Source organism: Sinocyclocheilus rhinocerous, unplaced genomic scaffold (genome assembly GCF_001515625.1).
Source record: "Sinocyclocheilus rhinocerous isolate Xijiao unplaced genomic scaffold, SAMN03320098_v1.1 scaffold68, whole genome shotgun sequence".
In the NCBI taxonomy this organism is placed as follows: domain Eukaryota; kingdom Metazoa; phylum Chordata; class Actinopteri; order Cypriniformes; family Cyprinidae; genus Sinocyclocheilus; species Sinocyclocheilus rhinocerous.
Window position 1 is genome coordinate 442726 of NW_015666487.1, and position 26238 is coordinate 468963.

General features: G+C 35.7%; 2 protein-coding genes across 2 annotated transcripts; both read left to right on the forward strand.

Moving 5' to 3' along the window:
* The first annotated feature begins 1600 nt into the window (after window positions 1-1600).
* LOC107732355 (flocculation protein FLO11-like) lies at window positions 1601-9506 on the forward strand. Its single transcript, XM_016543651.1, has 16 exons — window positions 1601-1646; window positions 2828-2955; window positions 3234-3282; window positions 3487-3630; window positions 3746-3910; window positions 4409-4558; window positions 4649-4822; window positions 4932-4964; window positions 5598-5781; window positions 5838-6118; window positions 6201-7077; window positions 7652-7678; window positions 7986-8043; window positions 8185-8252; window positions 8370-8506; window positions 9475-9506. The coding sequence occupies exons 1-16, from the start codon at window positions 1634-1636 to the stop codon at window positions 9504-9506; spliced, it is 2520 nt and encodes an 839-aa protein (XP_016399137.1). The 5' UTR covers window positions 1601-1633.
* A 1243-nt stretch (window positions 9507-10749) lies between these two features.
* On the forward strand, window positions 10750-20382 carry LOC107732356 (adhesion G protein-coupled receptor F5-like). Its single transcript, XM_016543652.1, has 10 exons — window positions 10750-10864; window positions 11370-11557; window positions 11649-11819; window positions 12100-13431; window positions 13588-13629; window positions 14280-14339; window positions 14475-14529; window positions 14721-14794; window positions 18774-18868; window positions 20223-20382. Exons 1-10 carry the CDS (start codon window positions 10750-10752, stop codon window positions 20380-20382), a joined length of 2292 nt encoding a protein of 763 aa, XP_016399138.1.
* Window positions 20383-26238: the final 5856 nt, after the last annotated feature.

Sequence of the window (26238 nt, forward strand, 5' to 3'; positions counted from 1 at the left end):
TGTTTTCCCCTGCAGTCAAATAAACCTGCATTTGGACCCAGACCCCTGTTTGCACGGTGTGTTCCTTTACCGCGCCGTGACACATACTTTCCATTTGTCATTGTCATTGTGAGTTATTGCGTATTGTTACTGTTTTGTACAGTGTTTGATGTGTTGTCATGCCAGTCAGTGCAGGCCTACTTATTTTTGCTCTGCCATCTGTGAAATCCATTTCTTATAATTTAGGTATTAAAGTTGATTTTAGGATATTCAAAATTCAAACACACCTTGTTATACCATTTCCCCTGTGTACAGACTGTATTTACAGTCTTTATTTAAACACCACACCACTTTAAGTAATGCTGCGACAAGCCTGCTGCGTTTTAAAATATAGGTGACACTTCTGGTTTAGAGAAATGCTACTCAAAAGAACTGAAACAATTAATTTCAAATAATAAGGTTGTGCTACAAATAATCCTGATCCGTCAGTTTGACTGAATGAGCTGTACGTTTTCCGTCAATGCTTTATTTTTAGAGTCTGGTATTTTAATGTGGCGTCACAAGAATATCTGTGTCGAGCTCTTTTCAGTCCGCTGTGTTCAATTCCTCCTGATGATTTTCTATTTTCTTGATATTTCACTGTATGAAAAAGACAATAAATGCTATGCTATTGTGGTCTGCTCTTCATCTGTTAAAATAACAGAGAGCACTGAAATTTCTATCAATGGTCCAGTTAATGATGGAACATAACTTTATTATATATAGACGTACATTAATTACATTAATATTTAACGTGTAATATTGCTGCTCATACAAGCTTTATTGTTATTCATGGTTATTCATGGTCTGTTGATAGCAATTTATTAATGCCATATGTAATTTGTTATACTTATTGCATTTATAGAGCGAACCTTTAAACAAGTTGGCAGTATAACAGAAAATAACCCCTTAATTCGATATATAAAATTATATAATGTGTGTGTGTGTGACGTGTGTGTTAGATATAAATAGTGTTCACTGAACTTACAGTAATCTGATGAATCATGGGTAACAAATCTTAAACACTCCCATTCCAATTTTGAATAAAAGCTGTTAGGTGTGTTCATACGGTTATGCAATGACAAAATTACATGTTATTATACTCTGCCCATGAAAGTTGTGCATGTTTTATATACAAATGTGTAACAGCAAGATGACTTTAGACATTAAAATCTTCATTTTTAGCAATTTATATATATAAAATGTAATAATATATGATTTGATCATGTAACCCACAGTGTTTCTGTTAAAATGCATCCCTCTTGTCTGGTCACACAAGAGAACATAATAGAGGGAATCAGACTTGTCTAGCAGGTGATACACACACACAATTGGTGACCTGCATAAAGACACATTCATTCCAGTAAATTGTTAGAGGTGGATCATTTGACAAAGAAACTATCTCACACCCTAAAGCACAGCATCTCTTCATTGTTGTTTCCAGAGGCAAGGTAAGAGTGTTTATTCTTTTAAATGTGTAACTGCTGTAAACTGCCTTTTTGAAGCATGTTCATAGAAATACATTCTTACCTTGACTTTGAAATGTGCCATTCAAAAAATTGTTTTCTTATTTTTTTTATTTAGTGATTTTGACTGACAGACATCAGTGAGAAACATGGCCAGTCAAGGTATAATAAACTACAAATAAACGTATTTTTGGCTTACTGTATGTTTTATCTGTCTTTCTTTATACCTGTTATCGTACCCCTGTCCTTCAAGTTAACTGTCAAAACATCTACTTGCATGGATCATTCACCAAAAAATTTTCATCATTTACTTACCCTCAAACTGTTCCAAACCTTTATGAATTTATTGCTTCTGCTGAACACAAAAGATGATGTTTTGTAGAATGTGGGTAACTAAACAGTTGATGGTCTGACTTCCATAATATATAAATAAAGTACTATGGAAGTCAAAGGGGACCATCAACTGAAATCTTATTTTGTGTTCAGCAGAAGAAAGAAATTCATACAGGTTTGGAACAGTTTGAGGGTGAGTAAATGAGGGGGGGTATTTAAACTATCCCTTTAAATACCGTGTAAAGAAGTTTGTCAGAATACTAGTGATAGTAAAGTAAAAATATCAGTACTCCTAAAAACTACTGATTAGTGAACCATGTTTATTTATTCTATCCATCACTAATCAATAAAGAAGGTTAGTGCAGATGTTTATGTATTGATCTTCAAATAAGCAAACTTTTCATATAATACCAAAACTTGTCATAAACTATAAAACATTAAACAAATATACTAAAATATGAATTAAAGTTATGATCATTCAAATGTGCAAACAAGTGAAAATAACAAAATCTACCATATAGCAAAATATGGTAAAAATTAGTGTAAATATAAACATACAGTATACAGATGTCACATGGGACAGAATGTGTTGGCGTTTTAAGAAGAATGTTATGCCTGCATACTACTTTCATATCATTTCTAACAGCTATGGCAGCGGGGTAGATACATGGGTATTAATTAAGGTTATTTTAATGTTAATTATAGTTTTTACCTAAAGTAACCTGCCAGTAACACGCAAACGTGGAGATGTCCACATTGAAGCATTTCATGCAATGGACAAAGACAGCCAGTTCTAATTTTTTGCACCATTAGACACACGCAAAAGTTTTCCCGGTTGTTGGCTGTAGATACAAGTTTAGATATTTGCATTGTAGAAGAAGTCATGCAGCACTGTACACATATGTATTTTATTTTCTGTGACCTTTTAATTTCTGGACTAAATGTTAATGAATATTTTGTTTTCCTACTACTAGTATTTTTTCCTGATGTTTAATTTCTCAATTCCTAAGATACAGGACAAATATTAAAGTACTTCATAGGAATCATCATGGCTGTCCTGCTGACCTGTGAATGTGGAATGCGGAATGCATATGCAAATGCATATTCTGATTTCCCAGAAACAAATATCGAGTTACAGGTGGGGAACTACTATAGAAACAAATACAGGAATGAATGCAATTCATACAATATGAAAAACAACAGATTTCTGTCATTTTCAGAACTGTCAATAAGATAGTCATTTATATTATGAATTAAATGTTTTGTACCCATTAAAAGCATTTAAAATATTTAACAATTATGATTATAGCAATAAAACATAAAATTAATAGTATGAAGCTATATGGTCGCATAGTTAACTAATGTGATAAAATTCTATATGTAAAATAAATGTGTATTTCTGTTATTTTATTCCAGTTTAGCTACATAGATGGGCAACTGCATCATAGAAGACCAAGAAGCACAGGTACTGAATGTGTCACAGTTTGTCCTCTACTCATACACACTATTCTAATAAAAGTGTGCTGTTATTCATATAAAAAAAGATACATTAACATAGTATACTTTTAAATTTTTGGGCGAGGGATTTTGTCTGTCAAGGGTTTTGTCTTGTACTTTACTATCTGCCTGCATAATTATTAAAGTCACATTCATTTTCCTGTATGTATAGATCTATTGGAATACTTTGCGGTTGTGGAAATGAATGTATCCCAAGCTGTGGTGATTGAACAGATCAAAACATCATTGGCCTTTGTCATGTTTCCTTTTCAAATGGACAACAGTACTGAAATTACTTCTGCAAACATTACAACAGGTGAACCTGTTAAACTGGTATTTAAAAGCTATTTCCGTCATTCTTTCTGCTTAGTTTTCATCTTTAATGTTGTGTAAACATTCTATTGTTAACCTGTGTGTTATATTTATGTCAGTGTGCCAACCAAATGTGTCTGAATACCAGTGCATATGTGAAGATGGTTATGCATGGTCATACAACAACTGCCAGGCATATGAGGCATGTGGCGACATCAGTTTTGGCTCATGTGGATGTATCAGTCATATTCCCAGTGATGGAGAAATGTGTGTGCTGGAGAACGGTAAGAATGATGACCAAACAAGCCAGCAGCAAATGCACTCAAAAAGAAAAATAATGTTAAAATACTACAGTAAAAAAATGTCAATTGGTTAACTGTAAGTTACCATAACGTGTACAGTAAAAATATATTAAATTTAACAGGTAATTTTATAATCACTTTTTTTATTAAAAAAAGTATGATTTTGCATATTTACAGTGAAAATCTATATTATATTTAACAGCCTTATACTTACTTTTAAACATTTTTTAAATAAAAATTATGAATCATAATTTGAACATTATTTAATATAAAAATTAAAAAAATTTTATTAACCCCCATATAAACTGACAAATATAGTGAACAATGTAGGCTGCTATTTCTTGATATATTTACTCATTGCTGTTGTTAATATAATTAATTATATAAACGTATATATTGTGGTAGAAATACATTGTAATGAAAAAATACAATGAAAACAATGCGTTTACAATGATTGTAAGTTTGTTGATTCTGTCACAGAACTGCCCTTCACAGACATCTTCTCTGAAATTGAGTTGGAATCAACAAGCATCTCTGTGATCGATGAGATGAGGCGATATCTGCAGAACATCACTTTTCCACTTCAATTAGATGAGGTGGTTGAAGTATTAGATGTGGACATCACGACAGGTGAAGAATATCACATTACCTTCTGAACACAAATACAGTAGTGCTAATCTGTTAAATATGAGGTTACATTTGCACTGTATCCTTTCTTAGTGTGCAATTTCAATGACAGTGGATACAAGTGTGTATGTGAGGACCAGTATTTCTGGCCGTGTGATAAATGCAAAGAATATGGGAGCTGTGACAGCATCAGTAACAACACATGCAGCTGCATCAATGATATTCCAAGTGACAGACAGTTCTGTCAAAGAGTCAACGAGATAACAAGTAAAATAATTTTATACATTTTCTGTTTGTAATCACATAAAAGACCTGTAGGTCAGATACTTTTGAACTGTATACAAATTATTTTTAATCAACGCTCATCTTTTTCCAGCTGATAACATAACATGTGCGCAACCAGCAACAGGTACGTAAACACATTTAACTTCAATGGATAGTTCACCCAAAAATGTATTATCAGTCATCATTTACTCACCCTCAAGTCATTCCAAACCTGTATGACTTTCTGTCTTCTGTGGAACTTAAAGGAAGATATTTTGAAGAATGTTGGTAACCAAACCGTCTTGGTTATCACTGACTTCCATTGCATGGACCAAAAAAAAAACCCAACATAAATAAATAAATAAACCATTTCTCTGAATATGTCTTATGATCCACAAAAAGTCATACAGGTTTGGAATGACATGAGCATAAGTAAATGATGATGGATTTTTTTTTTTTTTGGTAAACTATCCCTTTGAATCCTGAAGTCCACATCACAACAGCAATTTCATAAACTAGTTCTTGTTTTGTAAAAATATTTTACAAAAGAAAACATTGTATAATTCTACCTGTTGCTTGTGTCTTAGGTCATTGTTTCATGAATGACAAAGTGTGTTTGTTGGGTAACAAACTTTGCTAGTGTTATGGAAGAATGACTTGATTTGACATGTATGAAGTGTTTTGGTAGTATCTTTATAAAGATTTTACAGGATTTAAAGAGTTTACATGCACAGAAATAAATAAATGTCAAACCCAGTCATGTCCATTTTTTCAACAGTACCACCACCAGCTACACCATCAACAGAATCACCATCATCATCAACAGTAACACAATCGACATCTATGCCATCAACAGCAACAGTAACACAATCAACATCTATGCCATCACCATCAACAGAATCACCATCATCATCAACACAATCAACAGAATCATCATCAACAGTAACACAATCGACATCTATGCCATCACCATCAACAGAATCAACAGCAACACAATCACAATATTCACTATCAACAGAATCACCATCATCAGCAATGCCATCACCATCAACACTAACACCATCAACAGAATCACCATCATCATCAACAGTAACACCATCAAGAGAATCACCATCATCAGTAACGCAATCGACATCTATGCCATCACCATCAACAGAGTCAACAGCAACACAATTAACATATGCACCATCATCAACAGAATCAACATCATCATCAAAAGCACTGCCATCACCATCAACAGTAACACAATCGACATCTACGCCATCTCCAACAACAGAATCACCATCATCATCATCAACAGCAACACAATCAACATTTACACCATCAACAGCAATGCCATCAACACAAACACCATCAACAGAATCATCAACATCTTCAACAGCAACACAATCAACATCTACACCATCAACAGAATCACCATCATCATCAACAGCAACACAATCAAGATATACACCATCATCAGAAGTGCCATCACCATCAACGCTAACACCATCAACAGAATCAACATCATCATCAACAGCAATGCCGGCATCATCAACAGAATCATCATCAACAGCAACACCACCAACGCCAACACCATCAACAGAATCACCATCATCATCAACAGCAACGCCATCACCATCAATGCTAACACCATCAACTAAATCACTATCATCATCATCAACAGCAACACAATCAAAATCTACACCATCAACAGAATCACCATCATCATCAACAGCAACACAATCAAGATATACACCATCATCAGAAGTGCCATCACCATCAACGCTAACACCATCAACAGAATCAACATCATCATCAACAGCAATGCCGGCATCATCAACAGAATCATCATCAACAGCAACACCACCAACGCCAACACCATCAACAGAATCACCATCATCATCAACAGCAACGCCATCACCATCAATGCTAACACCATCAACTAAATCACTATCATCATCATCAACAGCAACACAATCAAAATCTACACCATCAACAGAATCACCATCATCATCAAAAGCAATGCCATCACCATCAACAGAATCATCATCAACAGAATCACAATCAACAGCAACACAATCAACATCTACACCATCACAACCAACAGCAGCACAATCAACATCTGCACCGTCACACGATCAAACACATTCAAACTCAACACAATCAAAATATACGCCATCAACACCATCAAACTCAACACAATCAACATATACGCCATCAACACCATCAATCTCAACACAGTCAACATATATGCCATCAACACCATCAAAATCATCGCAATCAACATCCAAGCCATTAACACCATCAAAATCAACACAATCGACATCTAAGCCATCAACATCTACTCCATCAACACCATCAAAATCAACACAATCGACATCTAAGCCATCAACACCATCAAAATCAACACAATCGACATCTAAGCTATCAACATCTACGCCATCAACACCAACACCATCAATACAACCATCAACAACAGGAACAATTATGAAAACAATAGGTATGCCCAGTAAAAAAAAATCTGAGATGAATCATGTGATGATGGTAAAAATTATTATTAGTATAGATAACTCTTGCTTAATTCTTGTGTTATTGTTGGTGGTGTTTACAGTCAGTAACAATCTGTATTTTGATACAGAGTGAGTAAGTTTATTTTAGACTTTTTGGCTTCTAAAAATAAATAGATTCATGAAATAACGGAATGAATTTATTGCTTTGCATGTTTAGGGAAACAAATATAGATCCATAAACCCTTTGTTTAAAAAACTTTTAAGTTTGGTTTCATTCAGTAAAAAAATGAAATTCATATTTTGGTTTTACTCATTTTTTTTGTACTGTAATATTCAACAGCCTCAGCGACAGCATCCGCACAGACAGGTAAGTATTGTGAAACTAAATTTAAAATATTGCACAAAAATATTTTGTGTCTAAATTACTGCATAATGATCTTAATATTACATTTAGTAGCACAGTCACAAATTGGGGTATACAAGGCATGTCAATAATAACTGGTAATATTTTTGGGGGGTTGGGGGTGGGTTCATTTCGTCTACTCCCAGCAACTAGGTAGTATTAGTATTGGGGATTGTTGCTTAAACCTGTTGTTACAATACACATAAATGTACACTTCTTTTACAGTTATTGGAATGTCAATGAAAATATCTGATTTGACATTTGACATCAGTCTTACTGACCGTAATAGCATGACTTACAAAGTTTTATCTGGACACATTGAGTCAGCAGTGAGTATAACATGTTTCATATTTTAAAGAAATATATTATTTGTGTAATTTGTTGATTTTTGATTATATTGTTTAAATACTATAAATACAATCAAATTTATATTCTATAAAATTTTCACGCACACCTTTTGCTTTTTACAGATTAACACAAGTTATTCTAATAAGCTAACTGGCTACAAGGTTGGTTCTGCTAAAGTCACTGGCTTCAGGTATGATTTACAATTGAAACTTTTTTGGCAAAACTTTTCCATTTATTCATACTTTTTCAAACAAATATAATGTTAATACAGAGCCTTCACACTGATGTGGTTTGTGTTTCACTCTAGGCCTGGTAGTGTTATAGCAGACTACACAATAAGTGCAACATCCAACAGCCTTGATTTTGAAGCAGCAAACACACTGGTTTCTGACTCTCTAAGAACACAAGGATTAATTTTAGCTAAAGATGATTTTACTCTAAGTGGTAAGGGTAGTCAGTGCCTAATCTAAAACTCTTTACATTTCATCAAATGTATTGTTTTTGTTCACTGTTGGGATATTTGAGCTGTATGGTTTTTATTTACAGATCAAATGGTCCTAACAACAGATCAGTTATATCCTCTGCAAAAGGTGGACCTGAACTGTAGACAGCCAGACTTTGCAAAGGGACAAATAAAATGGACAGTGGATAACACAGATCCTGCACTAGGCGACACAAGATACTTAATTTCAAATGACAACAGAACTCTCACTGTAAAAAACGCAAGTGAAAGTGACAGTGGTGAGTGACATGAGATTTATTCTTACATTGTCTATGATATTTAAGTGTTTATTTTAGTGTATCAGTACTGATATACTATAGCATACGATAATACTGCACTCAAATAGAACTAAAATGGTTCTAAACAGTATCATATTAGGGTTCTCTGGTTTGTAACAATACTGGTCTTGTCATATGTTGTCGCCTCTATTATGGTTTTAGACTAAACAACAACAACAACAACATGTTGTGCCATTTAGATACTTTTATTTTTGAAGACCTACTTCCAGTGAAGTATCTTCACAATCCTGATGCCTTCAAATCCATAATTAATAAATACAGTCGTTTAAGATAGTTCTGGGAGGCAATTATAAAAATATTTTTTTATTATTGGTCTGCTGGTTTGTCAGATAATGCTGTCTCATAGTGCAGTCACATTACTTTTTTGATGAACATGGAGGAATTTATTCGCAAAATGCATTTCCATCTCCCCTTATTTGCATTAACACTTTTTCGCACTAGTGAAAAACCACCTCAAGTGAGCATAAAAACTTTTTTGCGAATTAAAATATTGTTTTCCCCCAAAAAATTTGGTGTTTCCAGCACTTGTTTCTGTTGTACTACTTCAAAATTAATCAAATATATTTACAGGGTGATGGAAACACACTGTGAGTTGCACTTTCTCTCTGCAGATGATGAGGTTGTGGGACAAGACAGCATCTGAAAAACACAACTGAGCTTAGAGTTACAGTGTGTCTCTTTTATTTGTTTATGTAAAAACAATTTATGAAGGCCAAAAGTAGCAAAAATGGACAGTATGTGAGCCCTTCACAATTTTAAAATAGAAAAGTGATGTGAAGTCATTGGATAGCTTTAATGTTTTTGTGACTGGGTATGTTTATGCATAAACCCAAGTAATAATTAAAACAACCTTAACAATATGGATAATAAATTCAATATCTCTGTTACCTAGTGGAGAAGAGGAGAGAAGTGTCCTTAACTGAACAGAGTTGGTCACATTTACATGTTCTGTTAAAAAAAAAAAAAAAACTAAGAGAAAGAGAAAAATACATTATTTGATAGAAAACCAGTTACAATTTAAAAATAAAAAATTACAGACATTTTCAGAAATGATTTACCTGTTGAGTGTGTGTTGACAGTCTGTGTAGTTGGATGGTTGAGCACCAGAAAATCAGTAGTGAGCTGGAGGTGGAATAGAGGTGAAGTTTTTTTTTTCAGGCTGATATTATCCTAAATAGAACTGTTACTAAGCGTAAAAAAAACCCTTTAAAGAACCATGTTTTTTAGTGTATACCATATATGGCAGAGATGATGAACCAGTCAACCAATGAAAATTAAGCTACACTGACAGTGTGTGAATGTCAACATTTACAAAGTATTATTTTGAGAGCAAATAAATATATACATATACAATACAATAGTAAGTATGAATATAAATATAAATGTTTCTTAAACTGAAAGTAGTGGGCTTGTTTTATAAAATTTGTTTTATAAAATATTTTTCTTTATATTTTTCTTTTTTTGTTTTTTCCCTCTACATGCAGGTCAATACTCGTGCATCATACAAGGCAATGTACCGTACATTCAATGGCAAAACATTGCTATTAAAAAACGCCCCAATATTAATGTGGGTGAAAAGGACCACTATATTCTCTGTGATGGCAGCAGTTTCCAACTGAAATGTTCTGTTGATGTTGGCTACAATATTGAGTGGGTCCTGGGTGAAAAAGTATTAAAGTCAGGTTCGACATAAATTCTTTTTTTATATAAAACAATTACTATTGTAATTTAAACCTTAAATGAAATCCACTATATATATATATATGTGTGTGTGTGTGTGTGTGTGTGTATATATATATGTGTGTGTTACCCTTTTATTAATGTTATTCATACATTTCTTTTGTTTTACCCAATCAGGAAGTGACAGTATCACATACATCCATAGAATGCAAAATGGAAATTGTACAGAGGAAATCTTTACATGTCGTCTCAGGGATCTGCCACAACTACAGATCTATGGCTATAGCCAGAGCAGTGTTACAGTTAGATTAAGCACAGCACGTAAGCCTTCAGTTTCTTATTCTTTTCACCATCAAAGTGCTTTTATCCAACTCTTGTGCAGTTAGATTGGATGATTTTAGCTATCTAATTTGTTTTGGTAATTTTAGTAAACAGTTTAAAAAAATGTTGGTTTTGAATGACACATTTTGAAAAGGTCTATGAATTGTGATTGTTATTGAACAGTATTATATTGAATGGATTTACAGTGGGTATGGAAAGTATTCAGACCCCCTTAAATTTTTCACTCTTTGTTATATTGCAGCCATTTGCTAAAATCATTTAAGTTAATTTTTTTTCCTCATTAATGTACACACAGCACCCCATATTGACAGAAAAACAGAATTGTTGACATTTTTGCAGATTTATTAAAAAAAAAAAACTGAAATATCACATGGTCCTAAATATTCAGAATTTGTTTTATGTTAATATTTATTCCCAAAATTTTCAAAATGTGATATTTTGAGAGAAATTGTAGAATTGAATCTCATTTTCTTCTTTTAATCAGATGCTTCGTCAGATGATGTCTGTAAACATGAAGAACTTGGAGTTGGCAAAACAAATGACGTGAGGACAGGAGTCTGTGGAAATGGCATGAAAGGCACCATAACTTACAAATGTGAATCACGTCATTGGAAATCAATAGAGGACAACTGTGTACTTGAAGTTATCAACAAACTTACAAGTGAAGTTGAGGTAATCTATTGATCATGTATATATTGAACAATCACCTGTGCATTTTAAATGTGTCTAATACATTCTAACATTTTTGTACTTTGCAATTTAGTCCTTGCTTGTGGAGGAGATTCCAGTGTTTATGGCTAACCTCAGTATTGCCACAGAACAGCATGATATTAATATAACCCAGTCTGCTGCTACTGTCCAAGCAATTGTGGATATACTCTCTAAAATTGCTGATTTGTCACAATCAGTTTTTATCAATAAACCAGTAATGGAGGTATGTATATTATTTTTTTTGCACTTTAAATGGAATTTAACGAGGTGTTATCTTTTACACAAGTTGTATTGGAATTGGTGACTGACTTGTAACTTGTAATGGAGTAATTTTCGCTGTAAGGTATCTGTACTTTTACTCAACAGCCAACAACAGCCATTCTCTTTATTTTCATTATTTACATCTGTTGATTGTAGCATAGTATAATATTGTATAGTATAAAGTAGTATATTCCACATTTTATGGGACAAATTTCATCATAAAATTTATATTCAATTTTCAGCATTTCCTAAAAACAGTGGATATTATTGTATCAGATAATGTCAGTGATACATGGAGCAAACTGAGCAAAAACAACACCAGCATTAAACTTCTGAGTGCTATTGAGGATATAAGTGACCGTCTCACAGATGAGTTTGAGATTTATGAACCATCCATTCAGCTGAAAAGAACTACAGTTAAAAACTCATTCACTTTAACATCAAGACTGCTAAACTCAACTACAGAGATTGTGATACAACAGATTCCTCGGGCGACTATCATAACCATCATAATCTTCACGACTCTTGACAATGTCCTACCTACTCATGGTAGTAATGACAGCAGGAAATCAGATGTGCGCATCAATGGAGATGTGGTTGTTGTTAAGGTTAATGAGACGCTTAACAACATTTCTTTTACATTTGACATTACTGATCAGTCTTTGGGAAATTCTCAGTGTGTCTTTTGGAACTTTAGTCTCAACACATGGGATTCCACTGGATGTGAAGTAAAGCGGAACAACACTGGCAACATTACATGTGAATGCAACCACACAACCTCTTTTTCGATCCTAATGTCACCATTTCACATTGATCCCATTCATCTCATGGCCTTAGCCTATATAACTTACATTGGCGTAGCTATTTCGATGGCCAGCTTGATTATATGCCTGATTATTGAGACTATCGTATGGAAGTCAGTGAGAAGAAATGACACATCCTACATGCGACATGTCTCCATAGTCAACATTGCGGTGTCCCTGCTGATCGCAAACATCTGTTTTATCATTGGAGCTGCAATCGCAGAACAAGAGCAGCCACCCTCAGTGGATCGCTGCAGTCCAGCGGTTTTCTTCATGCACTTCTTTTACCTGGCTCTTTTCTTCTGGATGTTAATGTCAGCACTGTTACTCTTTTATCGTACAGTCATGGTCTTGTCTCAAATGTCAAGGGCCAAAATGATGGTCATTGCCTTCACAGTCGGTTACGGTGCACCTTTGCTCATAGCGGTCATTACTGTTGCATCAACAGCTGGACCTCAAAATTATATTTCCAAAAGAAATGCATGCTGGCTTAACTGGAATGAATCAAAAGCCTTGTTGGCATTTGTGATTCCAGCTCTCACTATTGTAGCCATAAACCTTGTGGTTTTGATTGTGGTTCTGTACAAGATGTTGAGGAGAGGAGTTGGTGCTGCAACTCAACCAGATGAGAAACATGCCCTGGTGGTTATTGGCAGATGTGTGGCCTTTTTAACTCCTATCTTTGGTCTAACATGGGGATTTGGAATTGGAACCATGGCATCACGTGACTTTGGCATTCATGTGGTGTTTTCACTCCTCAATTCACTGCAGGTACTACTTTATAATATCAATTTTATAGTAAGATTACATTTTTTTTTCATTGCAATTTCATATCTATTACATTAACACTTTAATGCTGTACATTGATTTATTATAAATGTCCATGGTCTTATGAATTTCATGTATTTGTAACACTTCTTTTATTAGGGATTCTTTATTTTGGTGTTTGGAACGCTTTTAGACAGCAAGGTATGAGTTTACTTCAGTTGCTTTGTAAAGAGCTTAAGCAATGCAATTTAACATTTAATGTTGTATTTAACCTAAAGATCCGGCATTATAGACATACTGTATTAATGTATATTCCTTAAACCATACATTTTCACATTTCACGTTTATTTCAACTGTTTTTATTTTGCTTAATACACAGCTGCCCACCAGTGAAATGAAATACTGAGTGGAGTTTACGCTTTTGCAAAGAATAAAATGTCCTTTTTGAGTTTTACTCCAACCTTGATAAAAACTCACTTGGCCTGTAGCTTTCTAGTAACCCTTAGACCTTAATTAGCATGTTCAGGTCTGTTTGATTAGGGTTGAAGCGAAACTCCAAAAGCAAAATGACCAAAGCTGGCCACCCCTGGCTTAGACTGACCAAAGAAACATTTTCCCTGCAAATATTTCAGCAGCTATTTACACTGAAAGTGACGTTCATGTGCGGTCAAGTTGAAAATATGACATTTCTGATCATATAAAGCGTTGCCATGGACGACTGAATATTAGAAAATATCTGACCGCTGGGTGGCATGATTGACAAATCAGAATCAAGTGTTTTGTATAATAGGCAGACATTTAAGAGACTTTAAACAAATTTCTATAAGTTAACTAGAGATTTTTAATTGCAGGTTCGTGAGTCACTACCAGGAAAGTTGTTGCTGCAGAAACTCACTTCTAGCCGAACCAATGTAAATGGCATTCTATAACAGCACACACTTATATGAGCTCCATTACTAACATTCATCTCCTAATGAGTGCTTAAATGTAAATTTTTACTTTACTTTGACTCTTTGTGATTTATTTTGACTGATATCTCCTTGCAGAACACCAGTGCAGGAACATTATCCACATCTGGACTGCCTTTCTTGCGGCGGAGGAGTAAGTAAATAACATCAATAATCAGTAATAAAAACTAACATTTTTAATATGTATTATTCATATCAATATGAATATAGTTATTATTCATAATCATAAGCTTTATCAATAATTTGGTTAAAAATGTGTTCAATTAAGACAGTAAACAGTTATAATATATATATAGTCAGTAACATACATTTAACTATTTGCAGATGTGTACAATGTGTCAGAAGCTAACCCTTCCTCAGCACTTCCATCTTCAGACAGCTCCAGTAGCTCATATGCGGTTATAAACGACTAAAAGACACTCACAAAGTGTTTTCTCCGATGCAAATTTTTTTTTTTTTGAGGAAATGTTTCTACTCTCTCAGACATTGAGGTACAAAACTGTCACTGGGGCAGTGCCCTTTCAAAATGTACTAAAATTTATTTTTAAAGTAGTAATGTACCATGTCGGTAAATGAGAAGGGACAAAAGATGTCCCTCTTCGTTTTTGTACCTTAGGGTACCACACCAGTGACAGCTTTGTACATTTTATTTTTTGAGAGTGTTTACTGATAGGATTAGTCTAAAAACAAGGCTACAATATTACTTTGTTTTATTGTGTATATATATTGTGAATGCAGGGTGTGGACTTTTTATTTGTATGCCTACTTAACAAAATTGGGGTCATTTTCCAGTAATACAACTCAAGAAGTGTTCTCTGTTTTGCAAAGTTCACTTTTGTTTTATATCAGACATTTACATACGTTTTTTCCTTGTCTTAATTCTAAATGTTTCCAAAATTTCTAAATGTTACTGCATCACCAATAATTAAATGCCTCTTCATATTAAATTTACTCAAGTAGTTTTCTTAAGCCTTTAATGCAATGTTTTTTTTTTCCAATTCCTGAATATGCCGTTTTAAACATAAAATAGTCAAACATTTCCTGAATAAAATAAACTGAGTTGAAACTAAAATGTAAAACAACCTCATTCAAAAATTAAGTACTGTACAGATTTATAATATGTATCAAATGTTCAACCGAGTAACTGGGGGAAAAATTACAGAATGTAAAATTACAGGTGTTGTGAATGAGTATTTTGTTTCTAGTCTGAATCAGGATATGGTATCATACATTCAATGTTACGTAGCTCTGGGTGGACAGCAGGGGGCAGCTACACCCTCATGCCATGCCATTTTGATGCGTTTTCCTTTAGAGTTAGTCTGGGCTTTAATGTGTTGTTGATTAAGAAGAAAAAACTATGGAACACACAGGTCACATGCAAGTCAGTCATTTCTGCAGAGTAGCTTCATAAAGCTAATGCTGATGACTGCCTGTCAGTCTTCTTTTATAATCGGCTTTTGCCTGCATGGGAGAACAGTTGAAATGCTGAACAAAGCAGACTAGGCTTGAGTTCACAGCAGACAGGGTTTCACAGGATTGACACTAGAGATAAATCAGATCATGTTTCCTTTCCAGTGTTATTTGAATATCTTTCATGTCAAAAGTTGGCACTGCGATAACACTTAACCTAAGAAATACATTTTCTGTATTGTTGACTGAAAGCTGCCTCTAATATAATATATAAATGTTTCTTGCAGGTTTTCTTATGTTGTTAGTGGGTCATGTGACCTAGGTCTACATTCTTTACATCACTGTATTAAGTAGCAGCTTATTTGCATAAAGTTGTTTAAACCCATTCAAAGTTGGTTAGCCAGTGGTCGCAGCAGCAGTTGCACATGTCAAAGTGCCTTTAAAGGTGTTGTAATTTTGCTGAATGTACTAAAGCATAAAAATACCATAACATGTTTGCAGATGTTTAGGAAATATGCTAAGTTCACATACTCGTTTCTCTAAACAACAATGCTACAATAAGTTACTCCAGTTACCAGTTACAACCAGGAAATGTGAGTTCCTTGTCGGAATGTCTGTTTTGGTGTGTGTGATTCCGCCCACTGCCAATTTACCCACTACTATTTTGACACCAAGGTTTGCCAGTTGGCAGAAAACAGCATATTGCAGAGATAGCAGATTGATAGAGCAAAATCTCTATGACCAGAGTCATATTAAAACACGGGAAAATCAACTCGTCGATTTACAGTTCAATCTGGCAACCCATGTGAGTGCTGAGTGACTCGAGGAGGGGGCAGGAGAAACAACGCTTTACAATATTTTGAATTTCGACTGTAGTACCAATTTCCACTGCTATTATATGTGCACCTTTAAGTCATTTGGTTTCCAACTTGGCAACACGAGTACTCAGTGCCAATCCTAGACTTCTGGGGGCCCTACGCAAAACTGTGTGGAGTGGGGTATGAGTGGTTATGAACGAATGAATGAAACGCATTTGTCCGTGTTTCACTCCGTCTCGAATCGCCCTCGCGGAAAGTGCTTGAGAAACAGTGTGTCGGTACTCTTTCAACTCGTTTTTTTAGTCTCGAGCAAGACTGTACGACATTCACATTACATGATTTGACTGATTTTTACGTAGAAAGGGCGGCAGCGCACTGCATTAAAATAAATGATCATTCATGTTTTCATAACCGCTGGCCAAATTAAAAAAATTAACTAAAATTCAATCATCTTTGAGAGCAAGGGGGCCCCCTGGTGTTTCGGGGGCCCTACGCAGCTTGCGTATTTTGCATATAGGGAGGATCGGCTCTGCGAGTACTGCTCTTTGTATTCTGATCTGAATTGTCACGATGTCCTGAGCTCATGTTGCCTCACTGAAGATAGATTACTTCTGACTGCTTTCACTGCAAATCACTATCAATGTGAATACTCGCTATTAGAGCTAAAGTATTATATACACAATAAAATTACTGCTTGTATGTAAAAAATTTTCTCCATTCTCCTGGTTTGGGACTGCCAACAATATATTAAATAGAAAGGGGGAAAATGTTAATATCAGATTACCTATGTATACATGTGTATTCTATGCCATATGGAGACACCATTCACAATATTTACTTTAGATGTTTACTGATATGTTTTTATCTTCAATTCAAAGTTTAGCTTAAGAATTGTGTTCCGTTTTGTTTTGCTTTGTAAAGTGTTTGCTTGTGAGTTGGCATGTCATTGGGTGTAATCCAAATTTTGCGCTGTTATCTGATCAGATGATTTGTTATCTACCATCTTCTGTGAAATATTTTATAATATAAAAATGATGCATTCTAACCATAGGTAACACGCAAAATTCATGCCAGTTTAACCAAAACCAACACACAAAAAACATAATTAAAAAAAAAACACTTGTGGTCTTTTTATCCAAGTAAAATAGTTTTGAAATAAGAATGCTGTCAGTCAGGAGCTTTGTCATTGTTTGTCATCGGACTGTTTACTCTTCTCCCATCTGGGAGATGTTATAGGAGTCTTCGCTGTCGCACCAGCAGACTCAGGAACAGTTTCTTTCCCTCAGCTTTCAGCCTACTAAAACTCTATACTCTGCCCAGCTAATACTATTGTAAGGATAAAAGAAACTCAGGAAACTCAGATACTTTGATCTCCTGAGAAACAGACAATACACTGGCACCTTCAAGACACCCCACAGAGGGGTGGTGCAGGAAACGCCTCTCTCACATATGCATCAGTGCCTTTTCATCTGCTCCCTCCACTGGATTCACTCAGAATGGTCAATAGTAGAATGTTCTATATGAATGCAAATAAGATAGATTGAGTTAAACCTAAATTGAATAACTCTGCGCGCTGAAAAGACCGAACACGCAAGTGACCTTCATCCACCACTGGATACCTTCCTTGGACCAAGTGTGTGGACCTTACACTATTTACAATAAAGTTGAATCTAATCTAATCAATATATTTTATACTCCTCCCATGAAAATAAATTTTCTTACATTTATATCCAAATGCGTAACAGAAAGTTGTTTGACGATATTAATATCTATTTTATTATTATTAGATTATTCTAATCATAATAATTTTAATAATAATTGTAGTTTTTTTATACTGCTGTTCAAATTGTTTTGTTGATTGGATTTCAGAGACAAGGCCTGATAAAATGTGTCACTATAATACTGTCCAAGCAAAATGTACCAATGAGTGGGTTTTTTAAGTGATATGTGAGTATATAACCTATTATATGTAATTTACTCTTGATAATGTAGCCCACAATGCCTTATACTGTTTCTTTTGAAATGCTGCCATCTTCTCTGTTCTGTTCACACAATAGAACAAGGAAATAATAGAGAGAATCAAACTTGCAGGTGACCCACACGCAGTCACATTATTGTGGTGACCTGCACAAAGGCACGTTAATTCCAGGAAGATTTTGTAGGTGGATCATTTGACAAGGAAAAAAAATCTCAGACCTTGAGAAACGAGTTCGGCATCTCTTCATGGTTGTTTCCAGAGTCAAGGTAAGAGTGACAAATCAGACTGTTTATTCTTTTAAACATAAAACTGTTGTAAACTGCCTATTTGAAGTACATTTATTGAAGAAAATGCTTACCTTATTTTTGAAATGTGCTGTTCAGTACTAAATTTTTAAAGTTGTCTATGCTTGAAAACAAAAAGAATTTGACCTAAATTCAGGTGAGCGATTGCAGTTGACTGGAGTGCAACCTACTTATTTGTGCTTGCAGTTTGTGTCATTTTCATTTATTATGAAATAATCATCAATAAACCGTCTGATTGATTGCAAGGTACGTCCATGAAAGATTCAGCCCTAATGTAAATACAGGTGCATCTCAATAAATTAGAATGTCATGGAAAGGTTCATTTATTTCAGTAATTCAACTCAAATTGTGAAACTCGTGTATTAAATAAATTCAATGCACACAGACTGAAGTAGTTTAAGTCTTTGGTTCTTTTAATTAAATTAACTTTTCCATGACATTCTAATTTATTGAGATGCACCTGTATCTGCTGTAAAAAATAATGGATACAATGTTAAAACATATAGTGCTTGAGATTTTTTTTTTAAAGATATTACATTTTGTGAGTCAGTGAAAAGTAGATTTTCATGAATTTCTGGTAATTTATGACTAACACCATGAAAGTATGATTATTTTGAGCAGAGGTCGTTACAAAAGACTTTAAACATCTTTAATCAAATGTAGTCTTATTGTTCAATTGTATTGCAGTTAGTTGCCTTGTGTTTTTTTCTTTTTCAATTCAAGTATATATTTTTTTAATTCAAGTTTATTTGTATAGCGCTTTTCACGATACAAATCGTTGCAAAGCAGCTTTACAGGAAATTAAGTTTCTACAATATATTTAGTAGTAGCTTGTCAGTGGTGACTGTCAAATTGATGTACATATGGCAGAAATGTAAGGTAAACTTCAGTTAATGACGTAATCAAACAGACGATGAACACTATTAACAGCAATATGTTGCGATCAAACTTGTAGCAAAATTTGGTAGTTTATGTTGTTTCAGGGTTGGCATCATCTGAGGTCCTCTGAGATGTCAATCCCGTGGCAGAAACAGAGAAACAAATAGAGACATAATTAGCGTAGCTGCTGTTCCAACCAAGCAAAATTGATTTGTTTAACCCAAGCTAAAGAATAATAATGTGCATTTGATCAGATATAACTGCAGTACAAGATTATGAGATGCATTATTTGAATGCTTGGCCAAAGAGATCTTTAATCTAGATTTAAACAGAGAGAGTGTGTCTGAACCCCGAACGTTATCAGGAAGGCTATTCCAGAGTTTGGGAGCCAAATGCGAAAAAGCTCTACCTCCTTTTGTGGACTTTGCTATCCTAGGTACTACCAAAAGTCCAGAGTTTACGGTTGCCTGTCCAAATCTCATCCATATCAAGCCCACTATCTGAGGGTGGAGGCGCCAATCTCCGTAGAGTGGGTTCCCCCTCGATATAAGGTCCGCGCCTCTGTTCAGAATGCCTGGAACATGAGTCGCGCATAACGACAGGAAAAACTGCCTGCTCCACACTAAAAGCTTATGAGCTAGAGAGTGAAGTTTCGACGAGCGCATACCACCCTGGTGATTGATATATGCCACTGCTGTGGTATTGTCACAGCGTACGAGCACATAACGATCTCCTTCCAGAGCGAGGGTGGGGCAGACCCTTTTTCCAGCTGCTGACCCATGTCCTCAAGAAGCTCGGCCTGGTAAGCCGAGAGCAGAGAGGAGACGTTCAAGGCTCTGACTGCTAATGCAGAGGCCTTGTAGGAAGCCTGATGGATGGACGCAGAGAACTGGTCCATTTTGCTAGGGAGAACAGGTTTGGGAGGGGCGAGCAGCCCACCTTGAGAAGGGTTGAGGTATCTGGGGATGGGGCCGTCATGTCCTTCACCCCGAGACCCGCGAGACCGTGTTTGAAGTCGATGGCACATTGTAATGCCGGCCATTCGATATTGAGGTGAGCAGCTGCTCGCTCACAATATTCAATGAGTCAATGAGAACACAATATTCTTTGAGAAGGCCTGCGTCGTCCTCGTCCCCGAAGCTTGGCGGCTCGTTTACAAATGAGGGTTCATCCGTTAAGATGTCCTCAAGGAAAGCGGTTTCGGCTTGGTCAGCCCAATTCAATGCTGGCGCTCCCCGGGAGTCCCCCGGGTGCGTGACATCATCTCCGTTTCCCCCGTCAGAGTCCGACTGTTCGAAATCCGCACTTTGAGTAGCGGCCACCTTATGCCTGCGGCGATGGAGCTTCTTGGGAAGCGCCAGGCAGTGGCTACAATTTTCGGGGAATTCCAGAGCTTCCTCCACATGTTTGAGGCCCATGCAGACCACGCAGTATGGGTGAGAATTCTTGGCGGCGATTAGTGCGCCACACGCAGCCGGGCAGGCACGCGACAGGCAATCGCCGGAGGAAACGGCAGATTTGGAGAGTGCCATCGGAATGGGCAATAAAGTCCAACCGGTTGGCAGCCATGACAAAGGGAACGAGCGAGAAAAAAGGCGGACAGGGGGTTGGGCCTTACCTGACATTGGCTGTGCGCTTCTGTCTGTCTAGCCAGACTTGGTGCAATTGGATGCTTCTGCAGAGGTCAGGTATGGATGCCCTTCCCATAGGTGGATCTCGAACACGAGATGATGAAAGAGAACTTAACATCTACCACAGTTTATCATGGGTAGAATGCAATGTGACAAGCATTTCAGTCAAACGTAATTTATGCAATATTTCAAACCTTCAACCCACAGGGGGAACTCAACCCATGGCAACAGTAGCCCAATTCCATGGAGAAAAAAAACGCGGACTTGGCAACCCTGCATTTGACAAGAGCTGCAGGAGTCAGATTTAACTGATCATGGGTCGAATAAGGAAAGATGACTGACAGACCATGCTGAAGGATTTGCTGCTCAGCAGACTGACAGATATCTGATCTTATAAGATGTGCTCCCTTTACACAGAGTGTGCGTGGTCGCCACATCAAAAGTGAAAGTGAACAGCGAGCGCTCATTCATAAGAGATTTAAATATGCATATTGATAGCGGCTCCCTGATGCGCGAAAATTATGCAATGTTTTAGGTAAAACTGTTTGCACTACAAACCAATGTGTTCATAATTAAGATAATACATTATGATATATGGTAATACACCAGTTTGCAATATTAAGCAGCAAAACGAGCTATTTTGAACGGCTAAAAATAGCTGGAAGCAGATGACACCGGAAGCCAGTCTCATAAAATGTACAAATGGCCGCAGTTGCTCTTTCGGGAAAAAGGTGAATACTGAAATATATGGGCATCAAAATGCCTCTCATAATGTCTAGAAATGTTGGCAGTTAAATCCTAGCAACCAGAGTCACCAGTTTTGCACTGCAAATTATTATTATTAGCCTACATTTTAACATCTGATTGACATACTAATGAGCAGTGTTTTTGATATGCATGCTTAACTTAATTCTTATGTATTTACATGTTATTGTTAGTATAATTAATTAATAAACATATTTATTGTGATGAAAAATGCAGTATTGTAAATGTACACTCTAATATCAAATGTAATGAAAATACCAAGCTGATGATGTGCTTGTTGATGCTGTTCCCAGAACTGCCCTTCACAGACTTCTTGATTGAAATTGAGTTGGAATAATCAAGCATCTCTGTGATCGATGAGATGAGGCGATATCTGCAGAACATCACTCTTCCACTTCAGTTTACTGAGGTGGTTGAAGTATTAGATGTGGACATCACGACAGGTGAAGAATGACCTTATGAACACAAATACAGTAGTGCTAATCTGTTAAATATGAGCTTACATTTGCATTGTATCCTTTCTTAGTGTAAAATTTCAATGGCAGTGGATACAAGTGTGTATGTGAGGACCAGTATTTCTGGCCGTGTGATAAATGCAATGAATATGGGAGCTGTGACGGCATCACTAACCACACATGCAGCTGCATCAATGATATTCCAAGTGACAGAGTAATCCAAGTATTCCAAGTAATTTTTTATATATATTTCCTTTTGTAATCACACAGAAATCGGTGGTTCAGTTACTGTAACATGAACTGTATTTTTTCCAATAAATTCTCATCCTTTTCCTGGAAGATAACACAGCATGTGGGTAACCAGCATCAGGTACATAACAACATCTGACTTCAATCTCAGTGTCAAGATCACTACATTATTTCCTGCATTTAAAAAATGCAGTGAATATTCCTAACTCTTTATATCTTTCCACAATGACTCCAGTTCCCGGTGAATATCTAACTGAAAATCAGATCATCATTGATCAGTTGAGGAACCTTCTGATGTTTTTCAGTTTGCCCTACACAGTCAGTGACAGCACTAACAGTACAGAAATCAACTTAACTACTGGTATGATCTCTGGCTCTGCTTAGTAATGTTGTACTTCATACATGATAAATACTACCATGAACGACTGATGATTTTGTTGATTCTGTTTTTCAGTGTGTTCTCTGAATGAAACACAGTATCAGTGTAAATGTGAGGGTCTGTTTGTTTGGCCGAATGACACGTGCCACTCATACGAGGCCTGTGATTACATCACTGATGGTTCATGTACATGTATCAATGCCCTTCCAATTGACGAACAGTTCTGCCAGTTAAAAGAAGGTAAGTGATTACATTCATAAATATAAAAAATAACAACAACATTAAATTCTACAACTCTCATAAATTCTTTATATTTCATATTTGATTTGTAGCACCCCAGTGCCCCATGCAGCTAAAATCATGCAAATTCATTAAGTTCTTAGCTTTCTTTTCTTCTTGTTTGTAATGAGCACTGAGCAATTAGGTAAAGCCCCAGCCAAAACAAATATGAAAATTAATTTCAGACCATTTAGATTGCAGAATTTTAAAAGAAAACTACAATTCGTTATCTTTTTATTATTAATTAAATATTCATAATGGAGTTCATGATTTTACTGTTGTAGTCTGATGATCACTCAGTTATTGTGTCAAAAACCATATAATTAAAACTGGTTCACCATATCAGTAACTGTACACTTGAATATAAAAATACTCTGAATTTGTATTAGTTGATCTATATTGCAGAGTAAGAGCTTTCATAAAAATACAGCAACATATCAACATTCCAGAAAAAGACAAGAAGGAATTGGCACGAAGAAAAACCTGTTTTTGACTATGAGGGTTATCAGCATTCCAGAAAAAGACAAGAAGGAATTGGCACGAAGAAAAACCTGTTTTTGACTATGAGGGTACATAGTTTAACTTTTGTTCTACTTGAACTGCTTCTGTTTGTTCTTGCAGTACTACCTTCTGACTACATGATTGACATTGATGTGAGATTCTTTGACTTGTTCCCATAGACTGTATGCTTGTTCCTGATAACCTACTTACGGAATCTCGTCACAAACATCAGCCTTCCTCTCACTCTGAGCAACAGAATTAACCACTCCCTATTTAGTGCACTATATCGGGTGTCAGCCATTTTGTAGTGCTGTCCGAATTCTGAGTGAACTACTTCATTCCCTACATTCGTTCACTACTTTTTACCCACAATGCATTCTGATTTCGAGCGTACAACCGATGTACACTCGCTGAAGCACTATTATCCCCCACAATCCAATGCGGAGTAGCGACGAGCTGGAAGAGAGATCTAGCTGTGTCTCATTTAGAAGAATGCGCCCTCCGGAGGTCGCATTCGAAGGCTGCATACGTCATCGAGACTGTCTCATTTCAGAAAAGCAAGTAGGACACTCCGAATGCGACCTTCTTTCACAGGAATTCGGAGGATGCATGAGGTGTATCCTTCGCTGCTACAGATTAGCGTATTCATTCTGATGTAAAATTGACGGTCGCCTGAGGGCGCTCTACGACCATTATCTTATCTGAGCTCAAAACGCTGCTCGGGAGAGTTTCAAGATACTAAATACATACAATTATGAATATGTGTTAATGTGTGTTTATATGGTATGATTATGAACATAAAAGCATTACAAAACAAATTAATAATCTACCATCAATGAAACCACAAAGCTGACGCGGAGGTATGCATAATTACAATAAAGTAATTTTGAGTGTTATTGCTATTAATATTATTTACATGTAAATGTAATATAAAAGTCCATATGTGACGAAGATGTTTTTGCAACAGCTCCAAGTCTCACGCGCAGTCTATACGTCACCGTCCGAATCCATTCACTTCATTTCGTTCACTCATTTCTGATATAGTCCCCTCAATTGCCATATACTATATAGGGATTAGTGAATGTGTGAACGAGTGAGCGATTTCGGACACAGCATAAGATTAGTTCAGTATTAGGAGAAACTGACAGTTTGAACACAAATAAATGAATTAGTGATGACCGGTTCGCGAACGAATCGTTCAATCAATTATGAATATGTGTTAATGTGTGTTTATATGGTATGATTATGAACATAAAAGCATTACAAAACAAATTAATAATCTACCATCAATGAAACCACAAAGCTGACGCGGAGGTATGCATAATTACAATAAAGTAATTTTGAGTGTTATGATATAGTTCAACAACACCAGTTAACTGCAACCGCATCAAAACATCTCTAAATCAGTTTTAATCAATCTGAATATTATAAACACGAAAAAATATATATATACATATTTTTTGATAGATATATATATAAAAAATGTGTATATATATATATTCCTATTTGTAGGAAGGATATCCACTCACACATTCAAAATCGTCAGCTATTGTGTGTGGGTTCCCCGACATACCTGGAATATTTTAAAAATATTTTCCACCATCATGTCCTCCTCCCTCAATGTGACTCTTTTAGCCGAAGTAAACAGCACAAATGATAATGATAAATTCAGATCCATTTCGTCGCAATATGTTGCCTCCTAGTTCAACTTAGGCTACCTGTAACCACGCGGTTGAGTAGCAAGCATTCATTGCGCATGCGCAAAGCGGTAAGACACCGCGAAAACTGGAGAAATAAATACAAACGTAAAATAGCCGTATCATTTCGTTTAGGTTTCCTGTTTATTAGATTTTTGGTTTCGAGCTGAAAAACGGGAAAAAGACATCAGCTGACATTTTTTGGTTCATACAGAAAAACCGAAAAACGAAATATCGACCTGTTTTGCCCATTTTTCGTTTTCCAGAGTATGTGGAATAATTGACTGATCAGAATAATTTATTTTTGTCTTTTCGCCTTTCTGGAATAATGATTGTTGTTGAATGTCTTTAAATACCAGAGGTCTTTGATGTCTTTATATGTATGCCTAATTTAAAACCGTAAAATCTAATATTTGTTGTTTTTATTTATCTTTTTTCATAGATATAGATGAATGTCTGTTCAGTCCATCTGTATGTGGTCCAAATTCCATCTGCA

Bases quoted from the DNA above. Each gene is read 5' to 3' on its own strand.
- LOC107732355 (XM_016543651.1), top strand. The intron at 5,782-5,837 runs GCCATCACCATC...CACTATCAACAG, and splicing joins GTAACACAATCGACATCTAT to AATCACCATCATCAGCAATG. The intron at 7,078-7,651 runs GCAATCAACATC...AATATTCAACAG, and splicing joins TCAACACCATCAAAATCATC to CCTCAGCGACAGCATCCGCA.
- LOC107732356 (XM_016543652.1), top strand. From the start codon at position 10,750: ATGCAAAATGGAAATTGTACAGAGGAAATCTTTACATGTCGTCTCAGG. The intron at 14,795-18,773 runs GTTATAAACGAC...CGTTAATTCCAG, and splicing joins GCTCCAGTAGCTCATATGCG to GAAGATTTTGTAGGTGGATC. The intron at 18,869-20,222 runs GTAAGAGTGACA...TTGCTATCCTAG, and splicing joins TGGTTGTTTCCAGAGTCAAG to GTACTACCAAAAGTCCAGAG.